Source organism: Saccharomyces cerevisiae, chromosome XIV (genome assembly GCF_000146045.2).
Source record: "Saccharomyces cerevisiae S288C chromosome XIV, complete sequence".
Classification (NCBI taxonomy): domain Eukaryota; kingdom Fungi; phylum Ascomycota; class Saccharomycetes; order Saccharomycetales; family Saccharomycetaceae; genus Saccharomyces; species Saccharomyces cerevisiae.
In genome coordinates, this window is record NC_001146.8 from 220,341 (window position 1) to 244,218 (window position 23,878).

At 37.9% G+C, this 23,878-nt stretch overlaps 11 protein-coding genes and 1 non-coding gene across 12 annotated transcripts; 6 read left to right on the top strand and 6 right to left on the bottom strand.

Moving 5' to 3' along the window:
* Positions 1-318: 318 nt before the first annotated feature.
* On the bottom strand, positions 319-2,091 carry JJJ1 (Jjj1p; the record flags this gene model as incomplete). The annotated part of the gene is made up of 1 exon (NM_001183065.1): positions 319-2,091. The coding sequence occupies one exon, from the start codon at positions 2,089-2,091 to the stop codon at positions 319-321; it is 1,773 nt and encodes a 590-aa protein (NP_014172.1).
* Positions 2,092-2,383: 292 nt separating this feature from the next.
* CNM67 (Cnm67p) lies at positions 2,384-4,129 on the bottom strand (the record flags this gene model as incomplete). The annotated part of the gene is made up of 1 exon (NM_001183063.1): positions 2,384-4,129. The coding sequence occupies one exon, from the start codon at positions 4,127-4,129 to the stop codon at positions 2,384-2,386; it is 1,746 nt and encodes a 581-aa protein (NP_014174.1).
* A 326-nt stretch (positions 4,130-4,455) lies between these two features.
* On the bottom strand, positions 4,456-6,759 carry SQS1 (Sqs1p; the record flags this gene model as incomplete). Its single annotated transcript, NM_001183062.1, has 1 exon — positions 4,456-6,759. The coding sequence occupies one exon, from the start codon at positions 6,757-6,759 to the stop codon at positions 4,456-4,458; it is 2,304 nt and encodes a 767-aa protein (NP_014175.1).
* A 270-nt stretch (positions 6,760-7,029) lies between these two features.
* Positions 7,030-8,514, top strand: ATG4 (cysteine protease ATG4; the record flags this gene model as incomplete). Its single annotated transcript, NM_001183061.1, has 1 exon — positions 7,030-8,514. One exon carries the CDS (start codon positions 7,030-7,032, stop codon positions 8,512-8,514), a length of 1,485 nt encoding a protein of 494 aa, NP_014176.2.
* Positions 8,515-8,753: 239 nt separating this feature from the next.
* Positions 8,754-9,374, top strand: SSU72 (RNA polymerase II subunit A C-terminal domain phosphatase; the record flags this gene model as incomplete). Its single annotated transcript, NM_001183060.1, has 1 exon — positions 8,754-9,374. One exon carries the CDS (start codon positions 8,754-8,756, stop codon positions 9,372-9,374), a length of 621 nt encoding a protein of 206 aa, NP_014177.1.
* Positions 9,375-9,764: 390 nt separating this feature from the next.
* On the bottom strand, positions 9,765-10,332 carry SNR19. Its single transcript, NR_132250.1, has one exon. It is a non-coding gene; the product is annotated as an SNR19 (small nuclear RNA).
* A 395-nt stretch (positions 10,333-10,727) lies between these two features.
* Positions 10,728-13,355, bottom strand: POP1 (ribonuclease P/MRP protein subunit POP1; the record flags this gene model as incomplete). Its single annotated transcript, NM_001183059.1, has 1 exon — positions 10,728-13,355. The coding sequence occupies one exon, from the start codon at positions 13,353-13,355 to the stop codon at positions 10,728-10,730; it is 2,628 nt and encodes an 875-aa protein (NP_014178.1).
* Positions 13,356-14,072: 717 nt separating this feature from the next.
* Positions 14,073-15,374, top strand: ADE12 (adenylosuccinate synthase; the record flags this gene model as incomplete). The annotated part of the gene is made up of 1 exon (NM_001183058.1): positions 14,073-15,374. One exon carries the CDS (start codon positions 14,073-14,075, stop codon positions 15,372-15,374), a length of 1,302 nt encoding a protein of 433 aa, NP_014179.1.
* Positions 15,375-15,655: 281 nt separating this feature from the next.
* On the bottom strand, positions 15,656-17,323 carry ALG9 (dolichyl-P-Man:Man(6)GlcNAc(2)-PP-dolichol alpha-1,2-mannosyltransferase; the record flags this gene model as incomplete). Its single annotated transcript, NM_001183057.1, has 1 exon — positions 15,656-17,323. One exon carries the CDS (start codon positions 17,321-17,323, stop codon positions 15,656-15,658), a length of 1,668 nt encoding a protein of 555 aa, NP_014180.1.
* A 574-nt stretch (positions 17,324-17,897) lies between these two features.
* On the top strand, positions 17,898-19,661 carry MGS1 (ssDNA-dependent ATPase MGS1; the record flags this gene model as incomplete). Its single annotated transcript, NM_001183056.1, has 1 exon — positions 17,898-19,661. One exon carries the CDS (start codon positions 17,898-17,900, stop codon positions 19,659-19,661), a length of 1,764 nt encoding a protein of 587 aa, NP_014181.1.
* A 329-nt stretch (positions 19,662-19,990) lies between these two features.
* PPN2 (putative serine/threonine-protein phosphatase) lies at positions 19,991-20,971 on the top strand (the record flags this gene model as incomplete). The annotated part of the gene is made up of 1 exon (NM_001183055.1): positions 19,991-20,971. The coding sequence occupies one exon, from the start codon at positions 19,991-19,993 to the stop codon at positions 20,969-20,971; it is 981 nt and encodes a 326-aa protein (NP_014182.1).
* A 377-nt stretch (positions 20,972-21,348) lies between these two features.
* RAP1 (DNA-binding transcription factor RAP1) lies at positions 21,349-23,832 on the top strand (the record flags this gene model as incomplete). Its single annotated transcript, NM_001183054.1, has 1 exon — positions 21,349-23,832. One exon carries the CDS (start codon positions 21,349-21,351, stop codon positions 23,830-23,832), a length of 2,484 nt encoding a protein of 827 aa, NP_014183.1.
* Positions 23,833-23,878: the final 46 nt, after the last annotated feature.

Below are 23,878 nucleotides of genomic sequence, written 5' to 3' on the forward strand. Positions count from 1 at the left end.
GTTTGAAAAGGAAAGATTTTTGCTATTCTTTTCAACCTCGAGTAAGGAAGCTTTCGTCTTTGTATAGTTGCTTTTCTGGCCTAGTAGAAAGGAAAACTACATGCTGAAGCCACTCTTCCTCAAAAATTCAATAGTGGCAGCTCATCAATCCTCCTATTCGGCGAGAATTGAAAAAAAAATTCCAGGCTGCGTCACCCGGATTAATGTTGTTATTCCAGACAACAGTCGGTATTCATTTTCCACATTGACTACAGTTAAATTAAACTCTACACAGCTCTACTAATAATTTCTGTTTCGGCGTTCTATGGTTTGGTGTCACTATATTCTTTTGGTCTTGACTTTCTTTCTTTTCACTACGTTTTTCACTGCCGCATGCCCTGCTATCTTCACGTGGTTGAATAGCTTATTTCGACTATCAAATGATTCTCCGCATGTAGTGCACACCTCGATCGCGGAGGTTGGAGACATAGAGGACGGTAGAGTCGACAAGGACGGAGTGCTTTTTGTGGATTTAGAATTCTTTTTAGGTTGTTTGCCCTTTTTCTTTTTCGCTTTAGTAGACCAATCTTCATCGTCATCCGTTTGTAAGCCCTTGTCTCCTAGTGATGCCAAAAGATCATCCAACTCATTACTCCGTTTGTCTTTAGTATCATCGAACGATTCAGATTCCTCTGTTTCTGTGTCAACCTTTGCTTTTTTTTTCTTTTTTCTTTTCTTTTTATTCTTCGTATTCACATGTACATTTTCATCCGAACTGACGTCTTCTACCTCTATATCCATTTCTATGTTGAGATTGTCATCTTCACTTTCGTCTTCAGAAGACGATTCTGCCAGTTTTCTTTCAATTTCAGCGAGTTCAGCTTGCAATGCTTGCAGATCAATATCTTCTTTTTCTTTAACACTTTCATCTGCTGAATCAAATTTCTCGAGATCGGAGAGATTATCCAACCCAAGCGTTATGTTTTCCTCTTCCATTTCTTTCCGTATCTCTTCCATATTTTTCTTATGCAGTTTAGTGTTTATGTGGTTTTTCAATTGCTTTTCCGACTTAAATGTCTTGTTGCAGATAAAACACTCGTAAATCAATACTTCACCTTCCTTATCATTCTTAGAATTTTCGAATTCTCCAAAATTATCATATACCTTTTCCAGTTCATCCCAGTTTTCTTCTTTTACCGTTTGCCAGCTTTGTAAATGAAATTTTTCTTCGTCATTGTTGTCGTTCCCAAACTTTCTTCTGTTATTTAACTCATTTTTCCTCTGTTGTTCTTTTAGTTTACGCTGTTCTTCTGCAATTTTTGCACCTTCTTTCATTCTTTTATCGAGCTTTTTTATGAAAACTACAAACCTTTTCACGGTTTTGTTGTATTCATTTCGAGCTTGTTGCCTAGCCTTCTCATTTCTTCTATTAACTTCCCTCTTGGTTCTTCTGTCATAGTTTTTAGAGTACATGTACTCGTCTTTCCAGCTAAAACTTTTCAAGGTATTGAACGCTGACCAAGTCTTATAGAAATGTTTCAAATATTCATAATCCGTTGGCGAATATCCAAATAAAGGATATAAAAGTTTATCCGTCTTGTTAATAAAGTTATCGCAGGCTTTCAAATAGCCAATACTATTAATATCCTGTTCGAATACATCATCTTGATACTCGGAAAATTTCCCCAGTCGCTTACCACTTAAAATCTCATCTTTAGCTAACTTGGCAAATATTTTTCCTGCAATTTGATATATCCCAGCAGCTGAGTTGTCTATTTTAGTATAAAGAGCAGAGTTAAAAAATAAGAGTAATTCATCAGTTGTGACACCTGTGACTGTAGCGTCTACCTCATAATCATAGTAATCATCAGTGCTTGGTGGAGTATCATTTAAAATTTGTTCCTTATGTGAGTCATACCATGCTCTTTCCTGGGGGTCAGACAGTACTTCATAAGCGGCTCGAATCACAGCAAATTTTTGTGTGGCTTCTTCAACATTATCTGGGTTTTTATCTGGGTGATATTGTAGGGCCTTTTTACGGTAAGCTTTTTTTAACTCAAGATCAGAAGCATGCGTTTCGACCCCTAAAAGCTCATAGTAGCAGGTCTTCATCCGTTATTTTTGAAGTAGTAGGATATCACTATACTGATATTAACTCTTGGCTGGTCAGACTTTTACTATGTAAAAAGAGCTACTTTGCGATGACTTCAAATTTTTTTCACGTATATTTTTTTTCTATTCTTAAAACAAGAAAAAGTGTAAACATAAAATGTTGGCCGCTTAAGCCCTCCAATTTTACAACAAATGAATATTTTATACATACTTCCTAGAATATAATTTAATCTTATACCTTAATTTTTAGTTACAATTACAACAATTTATCTATTGACTCCGTTAATAAAAATTACTTCACCATCTTCTCCAGGATATGATCATACAGATGGTCCAGACACCTCTCCAAATGGTGATCTATGGAATCCATCCTGCGCGTTGACATAAAATCATAGTATGCTTGATCCGTAAATTTCTTTAGATTCATTTCTTGACTATATACTTGTCTATGCAGACGTTGAGCAAAATTGGACAGCATGATGTTTTCATATTTCAATTTGATAGCCAGCAACGGAATCTTTCGCCTTAACTTTGGATAAGGAATACCAACAGCCAAAACAATTTCTTTGACAGTATTTTGTAAAGTCGTCAAATTTGCTGAATCAATTTGTTCAACCATAAGGAAATTACATTCTTCTGCCGAAATATCGGGCCTTGACTGTAAGATATTTTTTATTGTAATCCTTTCAGAAGTATTTCCCTCTAAGTTTCCAAATCGCGACCTCAAATTATCCAGTTCCTTTGATAGAGTGTTTGTTTTCTTTTCAGCATCTGCTAGCATTTTTTCTTTATCCTTCAATGATGTTTCGTATTTTTCTTTGCTTTTTTCCCATGATCCTAGTCTTTCATTCAACCTTTCCAGCTTAATTTTTATTTCCTCATTACATCCTTTCAAAATTTCCTTCTCATCGATTGTCAACTTGTCAAATTTATCACATAGTATTTTGTTCTGTTTGGAAAGGGTTTTATTTGTACCAATTAAAGTATTATTTTTTTCTCTCATGGTCTGGATTTCAATTTTTTTATTCTCTAACTCATTTCGGAGATCCTCAGCTTCTGCTTTTGCATTTTTAAATCGCTGAGAAATGCGGCTCAGCTCTTCTTGCTGTGATGCACATAAAAACCCTTTAATATTAGGATATTTTTCTTGTAATATGTGATCTAATTTTGAAGAATTTTCCTCCGAGTCATACAAATCGAAAAACAATATACCAATCGGTATTTCAAACAGCTCGGCCTTTCTTAAGGAGTCAGTGAGACTTAGTAATGCAGTGTGTTTTGTCTGAATAGTATCATTGGCTTTTTCCAACATTTCTTTATTCAGCGAAAGGTCCTTTGTTAGGTTTTCAATCAATACTGTCTGTTCTTCAATTTTTTTTTTGTTATCTAAGGTTTTGTCGTTTGACTTCGTAGCTGCTTCGAGCTCCTTTTGTAAAGAGTTTGCTCTTTCCTCTTGTCTTAGATTATCTCTACCCAATTCAATAACTTTTTTTTGATACCCCAGTATCACATTTTCTAACATTCGAAAATCCTCTTTCGATAAGGAGTTTTGTAGAAAAATTTTGGCACCGTTACAGTCTTCTATCGAGATATCTGGCGATGTATGTTCATCAGTTGGTTGAGCAGAAGCCTGTTCATTTGCCCTCGTAAAATGCTTCGAAGAGTTTTCTCTAGGAGTAGAGTGTATGAAATTGGGTACATCCTTTTTATGAACATCAGTACCTATGGGAGACTTATCTTTTTCGTTTTTTGGTCGTTCTTGTAATCCTGGAGATTCCTGATAACTAGTATTTCTAGCATAATTCATTTGATCCATAGATGGTGATTTGTTCTCTTCATATGAGTCTCTAGCATTGGAAAAGTTGCAATTGATGACATCTTCAGGGTTAACGAATAAAGGTAAGATGGATTTTCCGACATGATTTTCATTTAGCCAGTTTTGTGGGATTGGCTCTCCGTCTTTAATTTCCCCATTCTCTGATACAGGAGAATCCAAACGCTCATGAAATGGAAAATTCATTAAATCGAAATCAGTCATGATGTACAAAAGACCTGTCACTATTTACTAGTGATTATTTTTTGTATGTGTAGATTTCTTCCCGAGGAACGTTAACGTTATTAGTTGTTTTATTACTATAAACGTTCCACAAAAAATTGCCTAACGCCTCACGTCGCGCAACGCGAATTTTCACAAGAAGATGTTATTTACAGTTACGATAATTGAATTGGATATGTAACGAGAAGTTGTACCTAAAACTCCGTATGTGTATATTACCATAGATTTTTCATGGTCTAGTCTAGAAAATAAAAAAATATGTATATACGCAATTGTTAAGAAAATGAGGATTAAAAGCTTGGAAAATATTAACTTTCACTGTGTCTTAAACCCGATCTATTCTTTTTAATTTTGGCAAAAATTGGTTCACTTATACCTTTATTGCCTTGAATACCAAGGCCCTCTCCACTTTTCCACCCAAGCTTTTCCAACATTCTTCTACCGATATTTTCGTTTCCAATCTCTGGAGCGTTTTGACCAACAATCTCACCTTCTTTAACATGAAATTTCCCTCTGATTGTTTTAGTTCTTTCGAAAGCAGCTTGTTCCTCCCTCGGTCTTCTTATATCTATTCTCATGAATACTGGCCTCTGCCTCATCAATTGGTCAATGAGACTATAATTCGGAGAAGACCATTTCGTTTTCTTTATTTTTTCTACAACAACCGACGTATGATTTGCTTTCCCAATTTTTGAACTCTTCATATTATAATGCTTCGCAATTTTCATTACGGTCTTGTTTCCATGAGGATCTAATGGAGGGAAAGTCAGTCTATCATTGTTCCTAGACAAAAAGGACTCAAATTCATCTTTAATATTTTGAATATGGAGTCCATATGGGTATTTCTTGAGCATATCGTTCGAATTTCTATTCTCCTGATCAATGAAATCTTCTTTGGCTTTTCTTTTCTTTGCTTTGGTTTCTATGCGTTTACTAAACTTACTTTGTAACGTCTCCAACGTTTCTGTATCCAGCGCTAAGGCGTCATCGATGAGTAGCTTCTTCTTCTTACCTTTACCCTTAGTTTCCAAGGACTTGGTTTCAAATGTTTTGAATCTTTCTGTATCATGTTTCAATGTGTATGCAATTAGGTCGTCCAGACCCTCTTCAATGTCGCTATGCACAACCGAGGAGGCCATATCTTCATCATCTTCATAGCTGTCGCCTTCATAGCTGTCACCTTCATCACTCGAATCAGAAATCGGAATATCTGAGTAGGTTGGCTCAGCTGGTTCAATTTTTGGTATAAGAGAATTTTTAATAAAATTCAAATATGCAGGTAATCTATCTTCAGGAAGACCTAACTCGTCTACAACGAAGTCTGTGAGTAAGTCCTGGTCAATCCAATGAAAGTCGTAATCTCCCAGTAATCTGTAACACCGTAGATAATATGAATTGTCTACTCCGCCCATTCTTATATTGGAGACCACTATGTCATTAGTATTTATGACAAAATCTTCTTCTTTGAATCCAAATTCTAACTCTTCGCTAGCAGGAGATGGCAGATTATCATTATTGCCTTCGAATGTTTTGGTACCATTTATTGAAAGACATTTTATATCTTCTGTCAACTGCGGACTAGGGCTTGGTAAAAGATTGTTGTCAGCTCGGGAATTGTGACGTTGGCCAACATAATTAAACCCTTGATCAACCTCAGAACTTGCTGAGGATTCGTATAAAGGTTCACTATTATTCTCTGTTTCTATTTCGTAGTCTAGTTCATCATTGTCCGAGTCGCTAGTATGCATACCATGTAATACGTTGGAAATGTAACCAGCAAATGGATGATATGTCTTATTACCCTTATTTGGAACGTCAACACTAATTTCCTTGCTTTCGTTACCTTCGGAAACGCTAAGTTCAACCTTTCCAATTGTTAAGATAGGATCGAACTCTATCGCAACTTCTCTTGGCCTTGCGATTTCCTCGATACATACTCTTTTTATTTTGGTTAGATCCGGCGATTGCTGAGCCTCTTCATCTACAAAAAACAGGTCACCATCTTCAACTTTGCTTTCATTCGAAGACAGCGAGTGGTCCGTCGAGGGTGAATTCTGACTATCATCATCCTCGTTTTCACTGTCTTCATTGTTAATATATTCAACATCAGAAGTCATCTTTCCTGGTTCTTCAAAAACGTCTGCTTCCCTTTCGACAATTTCTTCACTGTTCTTTGTTTCGTTCTTTGCTCTCAGTTTTTGAATCATATTGTGGGATGGATCGTAAACTTCCTTAGCTTTTACAAATTGCATAGGTCTTTTGCGGAATGCTGCCCTTCCTGCTTGTAGGTCAGTTGAAGAATCATATCGATTACCTGGTCTTAAACCACCCATTTTCATAGAACGGCTCTTGGCATCGCGACCAAAATAATAGTCTTCTATAGTTTTTGGTGATATGAATGCTCTTCCTGGGTTGAAGTCGGCGCCTACATCATCAAGATCACCTTCTCCTAGTGGTATAGAAGAGTTATGCCAACTGTTAGTGGGAGTAGGTTTTTTCTTTATCTTTCTGCCTTGTATGCCTTTAGCATTCCCCCTGCCAGCTTTCTTGGAATTGCTACCACGTGCATGCCTACGTCTGCTTCCTTGATAATGACTATGCCTTTTTGCCATTTTTTTTGACGGTTACAACAATTTATGCTTATATTTGACTCTGCGATTAAATCACTTCTTCCTTCTAGAAACTCTGCGCAGGCCTAATTGTTGTTGTTTTGTTCAGATCTTATTTAATTGTAAAATGTCAAATTTCACTTTTATTCTTTAGGCGGTGACCGTTGCAGCTGCCAACAATAGCGCCTCAAAGGAAAAAAGTAAAAATATACACACAATAACGTTAGTAGATGAAGAATGGACGACTTCTTATCACGTATAGGAGTGATATACATGCAGAGGTGGCTACAACTGTGGAAAATGGATTTGGTACAAAAAGTGTCTCATGGCGTTTTTGAAGGCTCGTCCGAAGAACCGGCTGCTCTTATGAATCATGATTATATAGTATTAGGGGAAGTATATCCTGAGCGAGACGAAGAATCTGGCGCTGAACAATGTGAACAAGACTGTCGATATCGCGGTGAAGCGGTTAGTGACGGGTTTTTAAGCTCTCTTTTTGGTAGGGAAATTTCTTCTTACACAAAGGAATTTCTTTTGGATGTACAATCAAGGGTCAACTTTACATATCGGACAAGATTTGTTCCTATAGCAAGGGCGCCAGATGGGCCTTCACCTTTAAGTCTAAATTTATTAGTACGTACAAATCCGATCAGTACAATAGAGGACTATATAGCAAATCCTGATTGCTTTAACACTGATATTGGGTGGGGGTGTATGATAAGGACAGGACAAAGTTTGTTGGGGAATGCCTTACAAATCCTTCATTTGGGCAGAGATTTCAGGGTAAATGGTAACGAAAGTCTGGAAAGAGAATCAAAATTTGTAAATTGGTTTAATGACACGCCTGAGGCTCCATTTTCGTTACATAACTTTGTTTCTGCAGGTACAGAACTCTCTGATAAAAGACCAGGTGAATGGTTTGGTCCCGCAGCTACGGCAAGGAGTATACAATCTTTAATATATGGCTTCCCCGAATGTGGCATCGATGATTGTATAGTATCTGTTTCATCCGGCGATATCTATGAAAATGAAGTTGAAAAAGTATTTGCTGAGAATCCAAATAGTAGAATATTGTTCTTGTTGGGCGTGAAGCTCGGGATTAATGCGGTAAATGAGAGCTATAGAGAAAGTATATGTGGTATCTTAAGTTCAACACAGTCAGTAGGCATTGCCGGCGGTAGGCCGTCTTCATCGTTGTATTTTTTTGGTTATCAAGGAAATGAATTTTTACATTTCGATCCTCATATTCCTCAACCGGCAGTAGAAGATTCATTTGTAGAGTCGTGCCATACCAGTAAATTTGGTAAATTGCAACTATCGGAAATGGATCCCTCGATGCTCATTGGTATTTTGATTAAGGGCGAAAAAGACTGGCAACAATGGAAGCTAGAAGTTGCAGAATCTGCTATTATCAATGTTCTTGCTAAGAGAATGGATGACTTTGATGTGAGTTGTAGTATGGATGACGTGGAAAGTGTAAGTTCTAACTCAATGAAGAAAGATGCAAGCAATAATGAAAATCTCGGAGTACTAGAGGGAGACTACGTAGATATTGGTGCAATATTCCCACACACAACAAATACAGAAGATGTAGACGAATATGATTGTTTTCAAGATATTCATTGCAAGAAACAGAAGATTGTTGTTATGGGAAACACACACACTGTTAATGCGAATTTAACAGATTATGAAGTAGAAGGCGTCCTTGTAGAGAAGGAAACGGTAGGTATTCACAGTCCTATTGATGAAAAATGCTAGTGTAAGGAATTCACTAGTTCATAAGCATATATACTTGTTTTAATATATTCCCTAAAACTGAGGTATCCAGTTCTTTTGTTCTTATTCGTTTGATCATCCTTTACGTATTTTTCGTCTGCGGCAGTGGAAAGAACTTAAAAAACGAAAGATAATAAAGAAAAAGGCCAGTCGGCACGAATTAAAGACCACCTGTAAGAAGATTAAGACAACGGTGGTATAAACTAGTGTCGAAGTCCAAAATGCCTAGTCATCGCAATTCAAACTTGAAGTTTTGCACAGTTTGTGCATCAAACAACAATCGTTCAATGGAATCGCATAAAGTCCTGCAAGAAGCAGGCTATAATGTTAGCTCTTACGGAACAGGTTCAGCTGTGAGACTGCCTGGTCTATCGATAGATAAGCCTAATGTGTACTCATTTGGTACACCCTATAATGATATATATAATGATCTTTTATCACAATCAGCAGACCGTTACAAGTCGAACGGTTTATTGCAAATGCTGGATCGTAATAGAAGACTCAAAAAAGCACCTGAAAAATGGCAAGAAAGTACAAAAGTCTTCGACTTCGTTTTCACTTGTGAAGAGAGATGTTTTGATGCCGTTTGTGAAGATTTGATGAATAGAGGTGGGAAATTAAACAAAATAGTGCATGTAATTAATGTTGACATTAAAGATGATGATGAAAATGCTAAAATTGGTAGCAAAGCTATATTGGAATTAGCTGATATGCTCAATGATAAAATAGAACAATGTGAAAAAGATGACATTCCCTTTGAAGATTGTATAATGGACATTTTAACTGAGTGGCAAAGCTCACATTCTCAACTACCGTCATTATACGCTCCTTCATATTACTAAACAAAACGGTCAATTACTGTAGAAAAGCATAAGCATTAAGCGGCCCTCATGAATCCTACATTATCCGTGAAATTTCAATACTTTCACAAGTCTTCGATAGCTTCCTAGTTATATTCATTATATAATATTACGTTTCTTGTTGCGGCTCTCTTAAGCACATTATTTGCTTGTTGTCCACATAGCTATTTTTTTATCAAGAAGCTTGATATACAACACACTGTATTTTTAGTAAGCTGGACAATGTCTTGTCTCAATGTAGCGTATAACAGGTTTCATTCCAAAACACATCACCAGATATAGGACTGAAATGAAGAAAATAGAAGCATGAAACTTTAAAAGTTTCAGTACTTTAAGAAAGAAATAAATAGAAAAATGTTCCATTTATTTCTGAAAATAAATCAAAAATTATAAGATCCACCCGTTCCTACCAAGACCTTCCAAAATTTTTCCCATAACGGGAACGAGCAAAGTTGAGACTGCTCAAAAGAGCACATCTTCAAACTACAATCCCGACCAAATAATCTCAACAGCCATACCTTCATCATAAACTTAAGTTCATTCGAATCTGCCGTCAAAAACTAAAATGGCACGCTAGAGAAAAGTAGTCAAAAAGAATGCCTCTACAAAGCTCTCTTTTGAAAGGCCCCAGCTCCCCTAACACCAATTTGAATTTGGTGTCAAACTTCTCCAGGCAGAAGAAACAAAGGGCCCCAAAAATCAGTTTAACCCAAAAATCCCCAAAGGAATCAAGGGATTAACCAATGATTGAAACAAGGGAATGGAAACGTCAGCAAACACGCCTTCCGCGCCGTATGTGTGTGTGACCAAGGAGTTTGCATCAATGACTTCAATGAACAATTATAGTTCAATGATAAATGCTTAACGTCCTTCTACTATTGGAAGCGCATGTTTGATCAGTAGGACTTCTTGATCTCCTCTGATATCTTAAGGTAAGTATGAGGATTTTAAAAAAATTCAAGAAAAAACTATATTTTAACGCTAAAAGTATGTTTGTAAAATAGTTCTATTAAATGGAACTTCTTCTCTCTATTTATACGTCTTGCCAATGGAAAACTCGTCGCCTTAGAAAAAAAAAAGGTGCAAAGACGGGTAATAATTTCATTGACATTTTCAAGAGCTAGGGAATGAATCAATGAGCCCTATGATGGCAGCGTAGATCACCGTATTTAAATTAACATATAATAAGATTTGTTGCCACTTTCAATCTCTAAATGTGTACGTATAGAGTTCCAGGAAGCAAAAAGACCATTATTGCGCGATATGATTGCTATTTGCCCTCTGTATACATAGCTTTATAGGATATCGGTCGTACATATAATTCAGTTCAGTTCATTATACGGATATTTTCGACCACTCCCCCAACCTATAAGTGTTGGTACCTACATTTCTGATCAGTACATACCTAGTTGGTTGCCGGATGGCCGCATGATGATCTATAAATCCGATTCCCATACCATTTCCACAATTTAAGTGGTAGGTGCCGCTGGTAATAAAACCAATCAAATCATGTACCTCTGGAAGTGGAATTTTCAAATCATGATCTTTTCTTCCGTTTGGGCGGTAAACCCCTTTTGCCAATTGTAGCCAATGCTCTAAGTCCTTTTCTGGAACTTGATATATTCTTGCATTGTCCTTTGGGTGACCTCGTTCGAGTAGTGTGCAAGATACAGCAATGATACAACGTGGGAAGAATGTAAGGGAGAATGAAGAACTATTGACGCTAATGCTATCAGGAGTGCGAAATTGACATTTCCGATTTTTACACAATGCAACTGGTATGTTCTCTTCAATCGACAACGACATAGCCTTGGTCTTGGCTTCATAATCTTTGCAAAACTCCAAAACATCATTTACACAGTTGATGTCTCTTACACCCTGAGCGTTAAATTGCCCGGTCTTCTTACTGTCCATCAGTTCTAAGGTTTTATCATTCCGCTGTAAATAATCAATTCCATTTCTCAGTATTTGTAAAAATCTCCAGTCTGAACTGAAAAAATCGCCGATTTCTCCGCTATATGCCGGTAATTTAGTGTTATGGATGTCTTTGATCTTCTCGAAATTAATCCTTTTTCCCATTGGCTTCCTATCCCACTTCGTCTTGGAGGCCTCCTTTTTATAAAATGAGTTTTCTATATAACCCAATTGAGTGAATGGATAATCATCCGGAAAATATAATTGCTTATTCTCGTACTGAATTTGCTGGAATTGCCTGAGGCCAATGTGATACATCCTTGGTATCCGGTTCAGTAGATGCCATAACGGTAGCAGCCAGAACCATGGTAACACAACAATCCAATCCCTGGTCTTGAGCCTTCTTATTATGACTAATGGAATAGAAGGATCGTCACTTTCTTTGAACGGGACTGTAGTTTTATTGATGCTGTTCGGTGTGGCAGTTAGCAATTTGTAACGTCTCGCAGAAATTTCTTTTAATGTGTTTTGGTTGTTGTATGATTGAGTACGTGATTCAGGGTCACATAATTCGTTAAAAACGGCGTTTATTTCGTCTTGAGGATAGTTTTCATGCAGTGATAAAATGTCGTCAGAATTAACAGTCTTCCTCTGTGAATCATTTAATTTCTTTGGAGCAGCTAGATGACGCGGATCTATGGCTTCAAATGCAAACGTACACCTCTGTGGTAGGGCATTATGATCGGTAATCATTGAAACCATTTTAAATTGTTCAAACGATTTAGAGTACTCTGTGCTCCTTAAACACGATGCTAATGACTCTAGAGCTTTAGCTCCCTTCAATGTCACGCTTGCTAATGAATATCGACAATCTTGTACTGTTAGTTTTTCCTTATGTTGCAAAAGAATGTTAAAAACCTGAGTATAAATTGAAGGGTGTAACCTTATAATTGCAGTATCCTTTTGTACCCAAAATACGTCGCATGGACCCAGTGGCTTAGTAGAATCCTCACCGTTTTCTTCATTGAAACTATAAATTAACCCTTGGAATAAAACCTGGCCTTCGCGATATTTCCTTAAGTTTGCTCTTTCAGCTGTTAACTTTCCTATAATGGATTTTAAAAAGTCCCCCTCACTGTCATTGCTTTTGTCTTTTACAATTATTGTACCAATATAACTTGAATCCATGCATAAGGCCCCATCGGAGCTGCAGGTATCACCGCCCAACCTATGCGTCAATTTAAAGCATTTTTGAGTAGGTGCCCATACCATTTGATATCCCCATCTTTTCATCATGTGCGACCTTTTAGCATTCCAAATGTGGGTGGGTAGCCAAGCAAAGTGCTTCTGTCTCTTCGTATATTTGACCCTGCCCTTGGGAATAGGTGCTAATTCATTGACACCAGTGCAATCATAGCTCCCCATACGATTATTAAGTAACTTTATATTTGGATTTGCTGTTGATGATTCTTTAATCATTCGCTTTAATGTCTTGATTTTCTGCCTTACGTGGCAGTTAGATGATGTAACCTCTGGTGGCATGCTGAGTTTCATAGAAGTAGATTTGCTAGCCAATCGTAGCAGCTTTATGGACATTCTAGCTTTATAAAGTTGCTTTGCATTTAGGCCATGAGCTTTTCTGGAAGAGGCTGAAGACCCCTTCAACACATCCTGCTGATCACTTTTACGCATTTCCCTCAAAGCTCTATTGCGCATTCTTTTTGGAATTCTACGAACATTATGCGAAGCCGTTCTACGACGCAATTTTCGAGGCAATGCCTGAAATATTCTCGTTGAGCTGGCTGCTTTGGAATTATGCATGGCCAATTGCAACTGCTTAACCTCGAATTGTCGAGAACTAATGAATTGGTCCACGTTTAGCTTACTTCCCGATTCACTCAGATCACTCGGTGTCCCAGTTTTTGTTGATGAAGCGGCCACGGCCTCTGCTCTAATTGATCTAGCATTTCTTATGCGATTTCGCTTCAGTAATTGATTCTTATTAAGAACTTTCTTTCCACCATTTCCTCTAGACAAACTCCCGCTCATTTGTAATTATAATGAGGTCAATTCTCACCTTTCTTGCCAAATGTTCAAGTGGCAGGCTGCTCAATAAGTATCCCCGTTCTTCAAAGACATGCCACCGTTCCGAGAATCTCATCGAATTCAGATCTGCTTTCTTCTAATGCGAATTTCACTGAAAAGTTTTCCCACAGTGTTACCCTCTTACCCGGGTGCAATGTCACGTGCACATCACATATGAAAAAATGACCAGCAAAGAAGTCAATCTACCTTCCTTATGGCCGGTAGAGTCAATAGTAATTTACTTTGCAACCAATTAATAAATCTGTAAACTTAAAGGAATCAGCAATTACCGCAACCCCAGAGAATCGGATGGTGAGATTAGTCCCATTCAATTCGCTCTCGTGACCAAATCGTCGGGAAAACATGTCCCACTTACCTGTTCCTGTGAATCCAGATACGGAAAAAAATTGTATTTAAATAATCTCGATTTTACATTTACTGATCGCGATCCTTTTCATTGAGTCACAGATTAACAAAGTAAATAATAATAAGTAAACATTATTTCTAAAAAAGTAATTTCTTTTTCTTACTAGTCTTTTCTTTTTTGACTTTCTCTTTATTTCTTAACTTGCCTTATAAAAGAAACGATTGTAGAAGCTTACCTCGACCGAGTAAATATTAAGCTTTTCGTTGGATAAGGTAGGGGAAATCGTAACATTACTAAATTTAAAGCATATCAGAATGGTTAACGTTGTATTGGGCTCCCAATGGGGTGATGAGGGTAAAGGTAAACTAGTTGATTTACTGGTTGGTAAATATGATATTGTAGCCCGTTGCGCCGGTGGTAACAATGCCGGGCATACCATTGTTGTAGACGGTGTTAAGTATGATTTCCATATGTTACCATCTGGTTTAGTCAACCCAAACTGCCAAAACCTTTTGGGTAATGGTGTTGTTATTCATGTTCCATCTTTTTTCAAAGAGTTGGAAACCTTGGAAGCTAAAGGTTTGAAGAACGCAAGGAGTAGATTATTTGTTTCTTCCAGAGCACATTTAGTCTTTGACTTTCATCAGGTGACTGACAAGCTAAGAGAATTGGAGTTATCAGGTCGTTCTAAAGATGGTAAAAATATCGGTACTACCGGTAAAGGTATTGGTCCAACTTATTCCACAAAGGCTTCTAGATCTGGTTTGAGAGTTCATCATTTGGTGAATGATCAACCCGGTGCCTGGGAGGAATTTGTTGCTAGATATAAGAGATTATTGGAAACGAGAAGACAAAGATACGGTGATTTCGAATACGACTTTGAAGCCAAGCTTGCTGAATACAAGAAGTTAAGAGAGCAACTAAAGCCATTCGTCGTCGATTCTGTCGTTTTCATGCACAATGCTATTGAAGCAAAGAAAAAGATATTGGTTGAGGGTGCTAATGCTTTGATGTTGGATATTGATTTTGGTACTTATCCATATGTGACTTCTTCCAATACTGGTATTGGTGGTGTCCTCACCGGTTTAGGTATTCCTCCACGTACTATTGATGAAATTTATGGTGTTGTTAAAGCCTACACAACTAGAGTTGGTGAAGGTCCTTTCCCAACGGAACAATTGAACGAAAATGGAGAAAAACTGCAGACCATTGGTGCTGAATTTGGTGTCACTACTGGTCGTAAGCGTCGTTGCGGTTGGTTAGACTTGGTAGTCTTGAAATACTCAACTTTGATCAATGGATACACGAGTTTGAACATTACCAAGTTAGACGTCCTCGATACTTTCAAAGAAATCCCAGTGGGTATTTCATATTCTATTCAAGGTAAGAAGCTAGATTTGTTCCCTGAAGACTTGAATATTCTTGGTAAAGTTGAAGTTGAATACAAAGTTTTGCCAGGTTGGGATCAAGATATTACCAAAATTACAAAGTATGAAGATTTGCCGGAAAACGCAAAGAAGTACTTAAAATATATTGAAGATTTTGTTGGCGTTCCTGTTGAATGGGTTGGTACCGGCCCCGCAAGAGAAAGCATGTTGCATAAAGAAATTAAATAGGGCGTTGGACATCCATGACAAACTTCAATTTAATTTCTTTTCACAGTTTTATAGTTTTATATATACGAAATGTAACTAATCATGACATTTTTTAAAAGTTTTCAATGAAAAAATGAAAGAGTAATGAACAAACATATTTTTTTTATAAAATGCATAAAAACATATAGATATATATATATTTACGTGGAAAAATGTTAAAACTATTGATAAGAAAAAACGCTCAAAACAAGTAGTAAGCAGGCTTTTTTTTTTTTTGCTGCTTGTTTTAGAGAACCTGTATATCAATTAGTAGTCTCAGTTGGTTTTTCAAACAAACAGTAATCAATGTAACGAACACCGTACACTTGATTCCATTGTTTTGGTAAAACTATTTGCATGATTCGGTTGATTGGCTCCGGTACGTAAAATGCTCTACCCAAAATCTTAGAATTTTCACCGTCGATGAATGCAGCACATGCCAGCTTATTCCAGTTATCCATCAGATGTAGAGGGTTGAAAACGTCTTTTGTTAAATTTATTGGGGCGACGATGTCAATAAAATAATCACATCTAGTGATCGGCCACTCTTTACCGGTATCATATATATTCTTGTTATTCATTCCCTTAGGTAAAGTTCTAATCTTTTTGAAAATAGAACCACTCTCTGGAAAATCACCTGGAAGAAGACCATCAAATCCAGATTTAACAAATTTTAGCCTATGATTATCTGGCAGCAGGAAAGAACTTGGGAAGTGATACCATTCACGTCCCGTACATACATTCACTACCGGTGCCTTCACACCACCTTGATTTAGTGAAGAAAATTGCTCGTAGACGGCTATAGGAGCTGTGTAATTGTTCACCAAAGCCACTATCCGTGACATTGCCTGGCCTGCAACAATTAATAAAACTGACAACTTTATACCTTTTTTAAGAATCGGCTTTCTATTGAATAGATTCAACACTTTGTAAAAGGCGATACTTGCACTCAAAGTTATTAACCCGTAAATTGGATAGAGAAATCTTTCCTCTTTGTGAGGTTGTTGAGTGAAAACGGCAATCCATGTGAATAATGATGCCCATAATGGCCATAATCTCAAATGGAAAATTCCCAAAATAGCTAAAACTAGCACAGGCAGTGGGAAATTCAGTAACAAATTTAGTGGATAGTAGTACCATGGCTCAACCCCGAAAATATTTGGGCCAGATTCCTCACTTGCATTAATGACATTGTAAAATAAGATGTTCCATGATACAGGAGCAAGCTTCCCGTAAAATATACTGTCAGTGACAATCACAGCAAATGCAGTCAATGAAAATATCAAACAGCAGTCGAATGCGGTTCTGATGGTAGAAATAATTCTATGGTTGAAAAGGTAATGTAAACATAATGGCAAGCTTAAAATTAAAACAAATGGCCAGCCTAGTATACTAGCCAGGAAATTGTACGCTAAACTTTTCGTAAAGTTAGAAGTAGACCCAGTGGACAGATAGCGTAGAGAGTGTCTGGTGGCACCTACATACAACAACATGGCAACGGCAGAAGGCAATAATTCCACAGATGCATGGAACCAGCCCGGATTAAACAATTGGAAAATAATCCAAATATTTGCGATTTGCAATGCCAAGCTGCCTGCAATTTCACGATGTAGTTTAAATTCCATGATAAAACTAAAAAAGCCTAAGCATGCTCTTGTGATGAAAAAGTTCCAATGACTTTCTAGGTCAGTAAATTTGTTTACTGGATAAAGAATACAGTAAAAAGGTAATAAGAAAGCCCATGATCTAATAGAATACTCGGGTGAATATTCCCAGGTTTGTTTACCAAATCCACGTACCAATAAATTTAATGGTTCCCAATAATTAAAAGTTTCATCGCAATCTGAAATTAACGAGAATGTCGGCTGAATATATACTCTTGTTAAAAATAACAACAGTAATAAACTAATGGTTACCGCCTTGCAATTCATCGTTCCCTTATAATTGTGCTTCAGGGTGAAAAAAGAGCCAATTCGATACAGCTAAAGTTTTGAAATCTCGTTGAGTAGCCGTAATGGTACAATAAAAACGAAAAAGTATTCTCTATTGTGTCAAAAACACCCCTGTATATCCAGTTGTCCCTTTTTCAAGCTTGTATTGACAGTTCTGAATATCGCAGAACGGTTCTCATCAAAATTCAATATTGCGTAACGGACTTATTGTTGCATTTTCAAGTAAATAAGCCGGGTCAGGATGCCCGCCGTAGATAGTAAAAAGTAGGTATAACATGCGCAAGAGCAAAACGGATTTGACAACATATCCAAGTGATAAGTGGTCGTTTAGATACATCATATACTATAACGGTTTGATATTGAGAGCCCAGTTAAAATTAACATCTGTTTTTTGTTTTTTAATTGACATTCAATCATCGGTTGCTTTCCTTGTGAAACTGTACGCGTTGTCTTAAACGAAACGTGTTTTAAGGTAGGTCATCGACAGGTAAAAAATAGCTTATTAGCAGAAGAACGCTAGCGGTAAGATCTGAAACAGGATCGCACAGTCTCAATGAGTAACAAGAGGACATCTGTAGAACAGCTCATATCATGCCCAATTTGCTCTAGAAAAGTCTTTTTTTCCTTAATCAACTCTCATCTTGACATATGTGGCAAGGAAAAGTCAAAGCCTTCGAGTAGGCCACAAACGGTGTCAAGTCTTTTGGCAGGCCCAAAAAAGAGGAAACAAGCTAACTCAGAGAAATTCATTGATCTTGAAAATAAGGACCATGAAATTAAGCCAGGTCTTAAGAGCGAGAGTGATGATATTGAGATTGTTGAAAATGAAAGCAAAAGATTTAAGGCAGCACCATCCACGGATTTTGCGAAATCAATAGTGGAGCCTGCTTCGAGCAGAGATCAACTTCACAACGATTACGAAAGCAGATGGTTGCAGAAAATAAGCCATTTGCCACTTAGTGAAAAATTGAGGCCAAAAGAATTAAGAGATTATGTAGGTCAGCAGCACATTCTCTCTCAAGATAATGGTACATTGTTCAAATACATAAAACAAGGGACTATACCATCTATGATACTCTGGGGCCCTCCAGGTGTAGGAAAGACTTCACTAGCTAGACTATTAACGAAAACTGCGACAACCAGTAGTAATGAATCAAATGTTGGTTCCAGGTACTTCATGATCGAAACAAGTGCGACAAAGGCAAATACGCAAGAATTGAGAGGTATATTTGAAAAATCAAAAAAGGAATATCAATTGACCAAAAGAAGAACTGTACTTTTTATTGATGAAATTCACAGATTCAATAAAGTTCAACAGGATTTGTTATTGCCACACGTAGAAAACGGTGACATTATTTTGATTGGTGCAACGACAGAAAATCCAAGTTTTCAGCTGAACAATGCTCTCATTAGCAGATGTCTGATTTTTGTCCTAGAAAAGCTGAATGTCAACGAACTGTGTATTGTTTTATCAAGAGGAATTGCATTATTGAATAAATGCAGGAAACAAGTATGGAATATTGAAAATCCTTTGAAATTGTCTAGAAGCATACTGGAGTACGTGGTAGATCTGTCGGTGGGTGATACAAGGAGGGCGTTAAATATGTTGGAAATGATCGAAGTTTCAACAAGAGAGCGCAAGGCCGACGAGGAAGAATTATCTATCGATGATGTACGAGACATAATTAAGAACAACAGCAGCAACGGGTTGAATACATACTATGACCCAAAGGGAGATAACCATTATGATACAATCTCTGCGTTTCATAAATCCATTAGAGGTGGGGACGAAAACGCCTCACTGTACTATTTAGCAAGAATGTTGCAGGGAGGAGAGGACCCATTGTATGTTGCCCGAAGAATGATTCGAATAGCTTCTGAAGATATCGGATTACGGGATAGTTCATTATTGCCCTTGGCTGTCGCGGCACATGACGCAGTAATGAAAGTTGGTTTGCCAGAGGCAGACCTTGCACTGGCGCAATGTTGTGTTGCTTTGGCTAGGGCACCAAAGTCAGTAGAACTATATAGAGCTTGGAAGAAATTAAGGGCAATGATGAGCGAGAACATGTACAGTTTAGCAAGCAGTGAGATACCGATGCATATCAGAAATGCGCCAACCAAATTGATGGAGGAGCTGGGTTATCATAAAGGCTACAAGTACAATCCCGATTATATTGAAGGAAAAGTCCAACAAGACTACTTTCCCAAAGAAGTGCTCGAGAAATGTCCAAATAAAACTGACTTAAAGTTCCTGGACGGCAAACATTTAGGAGACAAAGAAGATCCTGACTTGAGACAGTCATATCAGGGTTAGTCAAGGGTCTTCCATACTTCTCTCAATGCCGCGTCTACAATTCATATTTTTTTCTCTGTTGGCCAATGCCGCTTGTTTTTTTACGCTTGAGGCGCATTGCATTGCTGGCACGTTTTTGTGCAGCATGAACGATATAAACTATAATTTTAGATAATCAAGGATCCACCTTTTTTTTTCATGCTAGAAAAGTCTCGCGGGCCCATCTGAGATATATTAGAACATATACGCATCCTATAAGAAGAGCACATTATTCTTGAATTAGTTCTTCCTTTTCCTCGACCTTCCAGCTTGTAAAATGAGCCAGGCTTGAGGAGCATAGATACGCAAAAATGGAAGATAAGCGGAAAAGACGAGCCGCTACACTTAGTACAGCATTGATATTATTTGTGGCATGCTGCGTTTATACACTATATATATTCAAGTTTGATAACCCTCGGTTGTCTCCACCAGTTTCCTTATTGCCTACAATTAGCACCTTGAAGAAAATTGAGCATGTAACAGATTTAAATAAGGAGTACGTTTTTGTTGGTGACGTTCATGGTAACTATGATGAGTTCATAGAACTCATTGATGACAAGATTGGAGGACTAGGAGAAAATATAACAATGATATTGCTGGGTGACTTTATTCACAAGGGCCCGGACTCAGACAAGGTCGTGTCGTATATTCTAAATCACAAGGATCAAGTCAAGTGCGTTTTGGGCAATCATGAAATATTGGTCATGATGGCCTATTTAAACCCAGACTTCTCGAAATGGGTAAGACGCCCCAAATTAATGACACCTTTAACTTTCAGTACGGAGACTAATTTCATACCACAAGACATCTCTAAAATCAGCAACGCACATGGACGGTTAGCTCGCGAACTTGGGTTTTCCAAATTAAGTCAGCTAGCGGAACATTGTTCTATGGCCATAGAACTAGATCTGGATATTACCGGTGATATACTCTTTGGTGCACATGCAGGGATGGTTCCGGGAGACTTCATGAAGCCCAACCAAATTCCGGGCGTGAGCTCTCTGTCAAACATGAAGTACGTTGATAAGAAGAACTGGTCAAAAACATCACGTGAAAAGGAAAACAAGAATTATGTGAGATGGTACACACTGTGGGACAAATACGGAGACCACTTTAGTAACGCCAAAGTATTTTACGGGCACGATGCATCCATGGGACTAAACCTACGGAGACAGACCAAAGGTTTGGACACAGCATGTATAAAGAACAATCTGCTTTCATCTATGAAAGTGAAGTACGATATTAAGAAGGGGCAATATGACTATGAATTAATTCAAGTACAATGCTCTTAAAACAAAAAGTACTACTTAAAAGCGCAACAGATTTTATATAATGTACTATATGAAAAAGATATGAATATTATTATGTAACTCATAATACTGAATCTTAAATTTCAATGAAACTTTCGCTGGAGCTACAAGTATTCTTGCCCAATGGCCGCTACCCGCCTCTTCTTCGTTGTTGAAGTTTTAAAATTTAGCGAGAAAAGAAAACAAAACCGAAAACAGACAACCGCAATCATTTCTTCAACACCCAACATCCAGCACCTAAACACCATCAATACACGTTTTAAACAAAACAAACCCATAGCCCAAAAGGTAGTAAACACAAACCGTTGTATACGCAACCGCCCTACATAAGACACTATTTGCGTACAGATTATCTCAATATGTCTAGTCCAGATGATTTTGAAACTGCACCAGCAGAATATGTTGATGCATTGGATCCGAGTATGGTCGTTGTTGACAGTGGTTCTGCTGCAGTCACAGCGCCATCGGATTCAGCCGCTGAGGTAAAAGCTAATCAAAACGAAGAAAACACTGGTGCTACTGCTGCTGAAACTAGTGAGAAAGTGGATCAGACGGAGGTCGAAAAGAAAGATGATGATGATACCACTGAAGTCGGTGTAACAACTACCACGCCTTCCATTGCTGATACTGCTGCTACCGCTAACATTGCTTCGACATCAGGTGCATCTGTTACTGAACCTACTACTGATGACACCGCTGCTGATGAGAAAAAGGAACAAGTAAGTGGTCCTCCTCTGTCAAATATGAAATTCTATCTTAATCGCGACGCGGATGCGCATGACTCTTTAAATGATATTGATCAATTAGCGCGTCTGATTAGAGCAAACGGTGGTGAAGTGCTAGACTCCAAGCCAAGAGAATCAAAAGAGAATGTTTTCATCGTGTCACCCTATAATCATACCAATTTACCAACGGTAACTCCGACTTATATTAAGGCATGTTGTCAAAGCAACTCGCTACTGAACATGGAAAATTATTTAGTACCATACGATAACTTTAGAGAAGTTGTCGATAGTAGGTTGCAGGAGGAATCGCATTCTAATGGTGTAGATAATAGCAATAGCAATAGCGATAACAAGGATTCTATCAGGCCCAAAACAGAAATAATCTCTACGAATACTAATGGCGCTACGGAAGACTCAACCAGCGAAAAAGTTATGGTAGACGCTGAACAACAAGCTAGATTACAAGAGCAAGCTCAGCTCCTTCGTCAACATGTAAGCAGCACCGCATCAATCACAAGCGGAGGGCACAATGACTTGGTCCAGATCGAACAACCTCAAAAAGATACCTCCAATAATAATAATAGCAACGTCAACGACGAAGACAATGATCTTTTGACACAGGACAACAACCCTCAAACAGCAGATGAGGGGAATGCATCTTTTCAAGCACAAAGGTCCATGATTTCGAGAGGCGCTTTGCCCTCCCACAATAAAGCTTCTTTTACAGATGAGGAAGATGAGTTTATTTTGGATGTTGTGAGAAAAAATCCAACCAGGCGTACAACACATACTCTTTACGATGAAATATCCCATTATGTGCCTAACCACACGGGTAATTCTATTAGGCACCGATTTAGAGTCTATCTTTCCAAAAGACTAGAGTACGTTTATGAGGTTGACAAGTTTGGTAAATTGGTTAGAGACGACGATGGAAATCTGATAAAGACTAAAGTTTTGCCACCATCAATTAAAAGGAAATTTTCAGCAGATGAAGATTACACTTTGGCAATCGCGGTCAAGAAGCAGTTTTATCGTGATTTGTTTCAAATCGACCCTGATACTGGAAGATCACTTATCACAGATGAGGATACACCCACTGCTATAGCGAGGAGGAATATGACAATGGATCCAAATCATGTGCCAGGGAGTGAACCCAACTTTGCAGCTTACAGAACCCAAAGCCGTAGGGGACCGATTGCACGAGAATTTTTCAAGCATTTTGCCGAAGAGCATGCAGCACATACTGAGAATGCTTGGAGAGATAGGTTTAGGAAGTTTCTTCTCGCTTACGGCATTGATGATTATATTAGTTATTATGAAGCTGAAAAAGCTCAGAATAGAGAGCCGGAACCGATGAAGAACCTCACCAATAGACCCAAGAGGCCTGGCGTTCCCACTCCTGGCAATTATAACTCTGCCGCCAAGAGGGCAAGAAATTATAGTTCTCAAAGAAATGTTCAGCCTACTGCCAATGCAGCGTCCGCTAATGCTGCTGCCGCTGCTGCTGCCGCTGCTTCCAACTCTTACGCTATACCAGAAAACGAATTACTGGACGAAGATACCATGAATTTCATTTCCAGTTTAAAGAATGATCTATCCAATATTTCAAATAGTTTGCCCTTTGAGTATCCACACGAGATTGCGGAAGCTATAAGAAGCGATTTTTCGAATGAAGATATATATGATAATATTGATCCTGATACCATAAGCTTTCCACCAAAAATTGCAACAACAGATCTTTTCCTGCCATTGTTCTTTCATTTTGGCAGTACGAGACAATTTATGGATAAACTTCATGAAGTTATTTCAGGAGATTATGAGCCATCACAGGCTGAAAAACTGGTACAGGATCTTTGCGATGAAACTGGTATACGTAAAAATTTCAGTACGAGCATATTGACGTGTTTATCCGGGGATCTGATGGTCTTTCCTCGCTATTTCTTGAACATGTTTAAGGACAATGTTAATCCTCCTCCCAACGTTCCTGGTATTTGGACACATGATGACGACGAATCGCTAAAAAGCAATGATCAAGAACAAATAAGGAAACTGGTTAAAAAGCATGGAACTGGTAGAATGGAAATGAGGAAAAGATTTTTTGAGAAGGACCTGTTATGAGTAATTGAATTAAGTAACATCATTGTTTAACTTATTTTACTCCTTT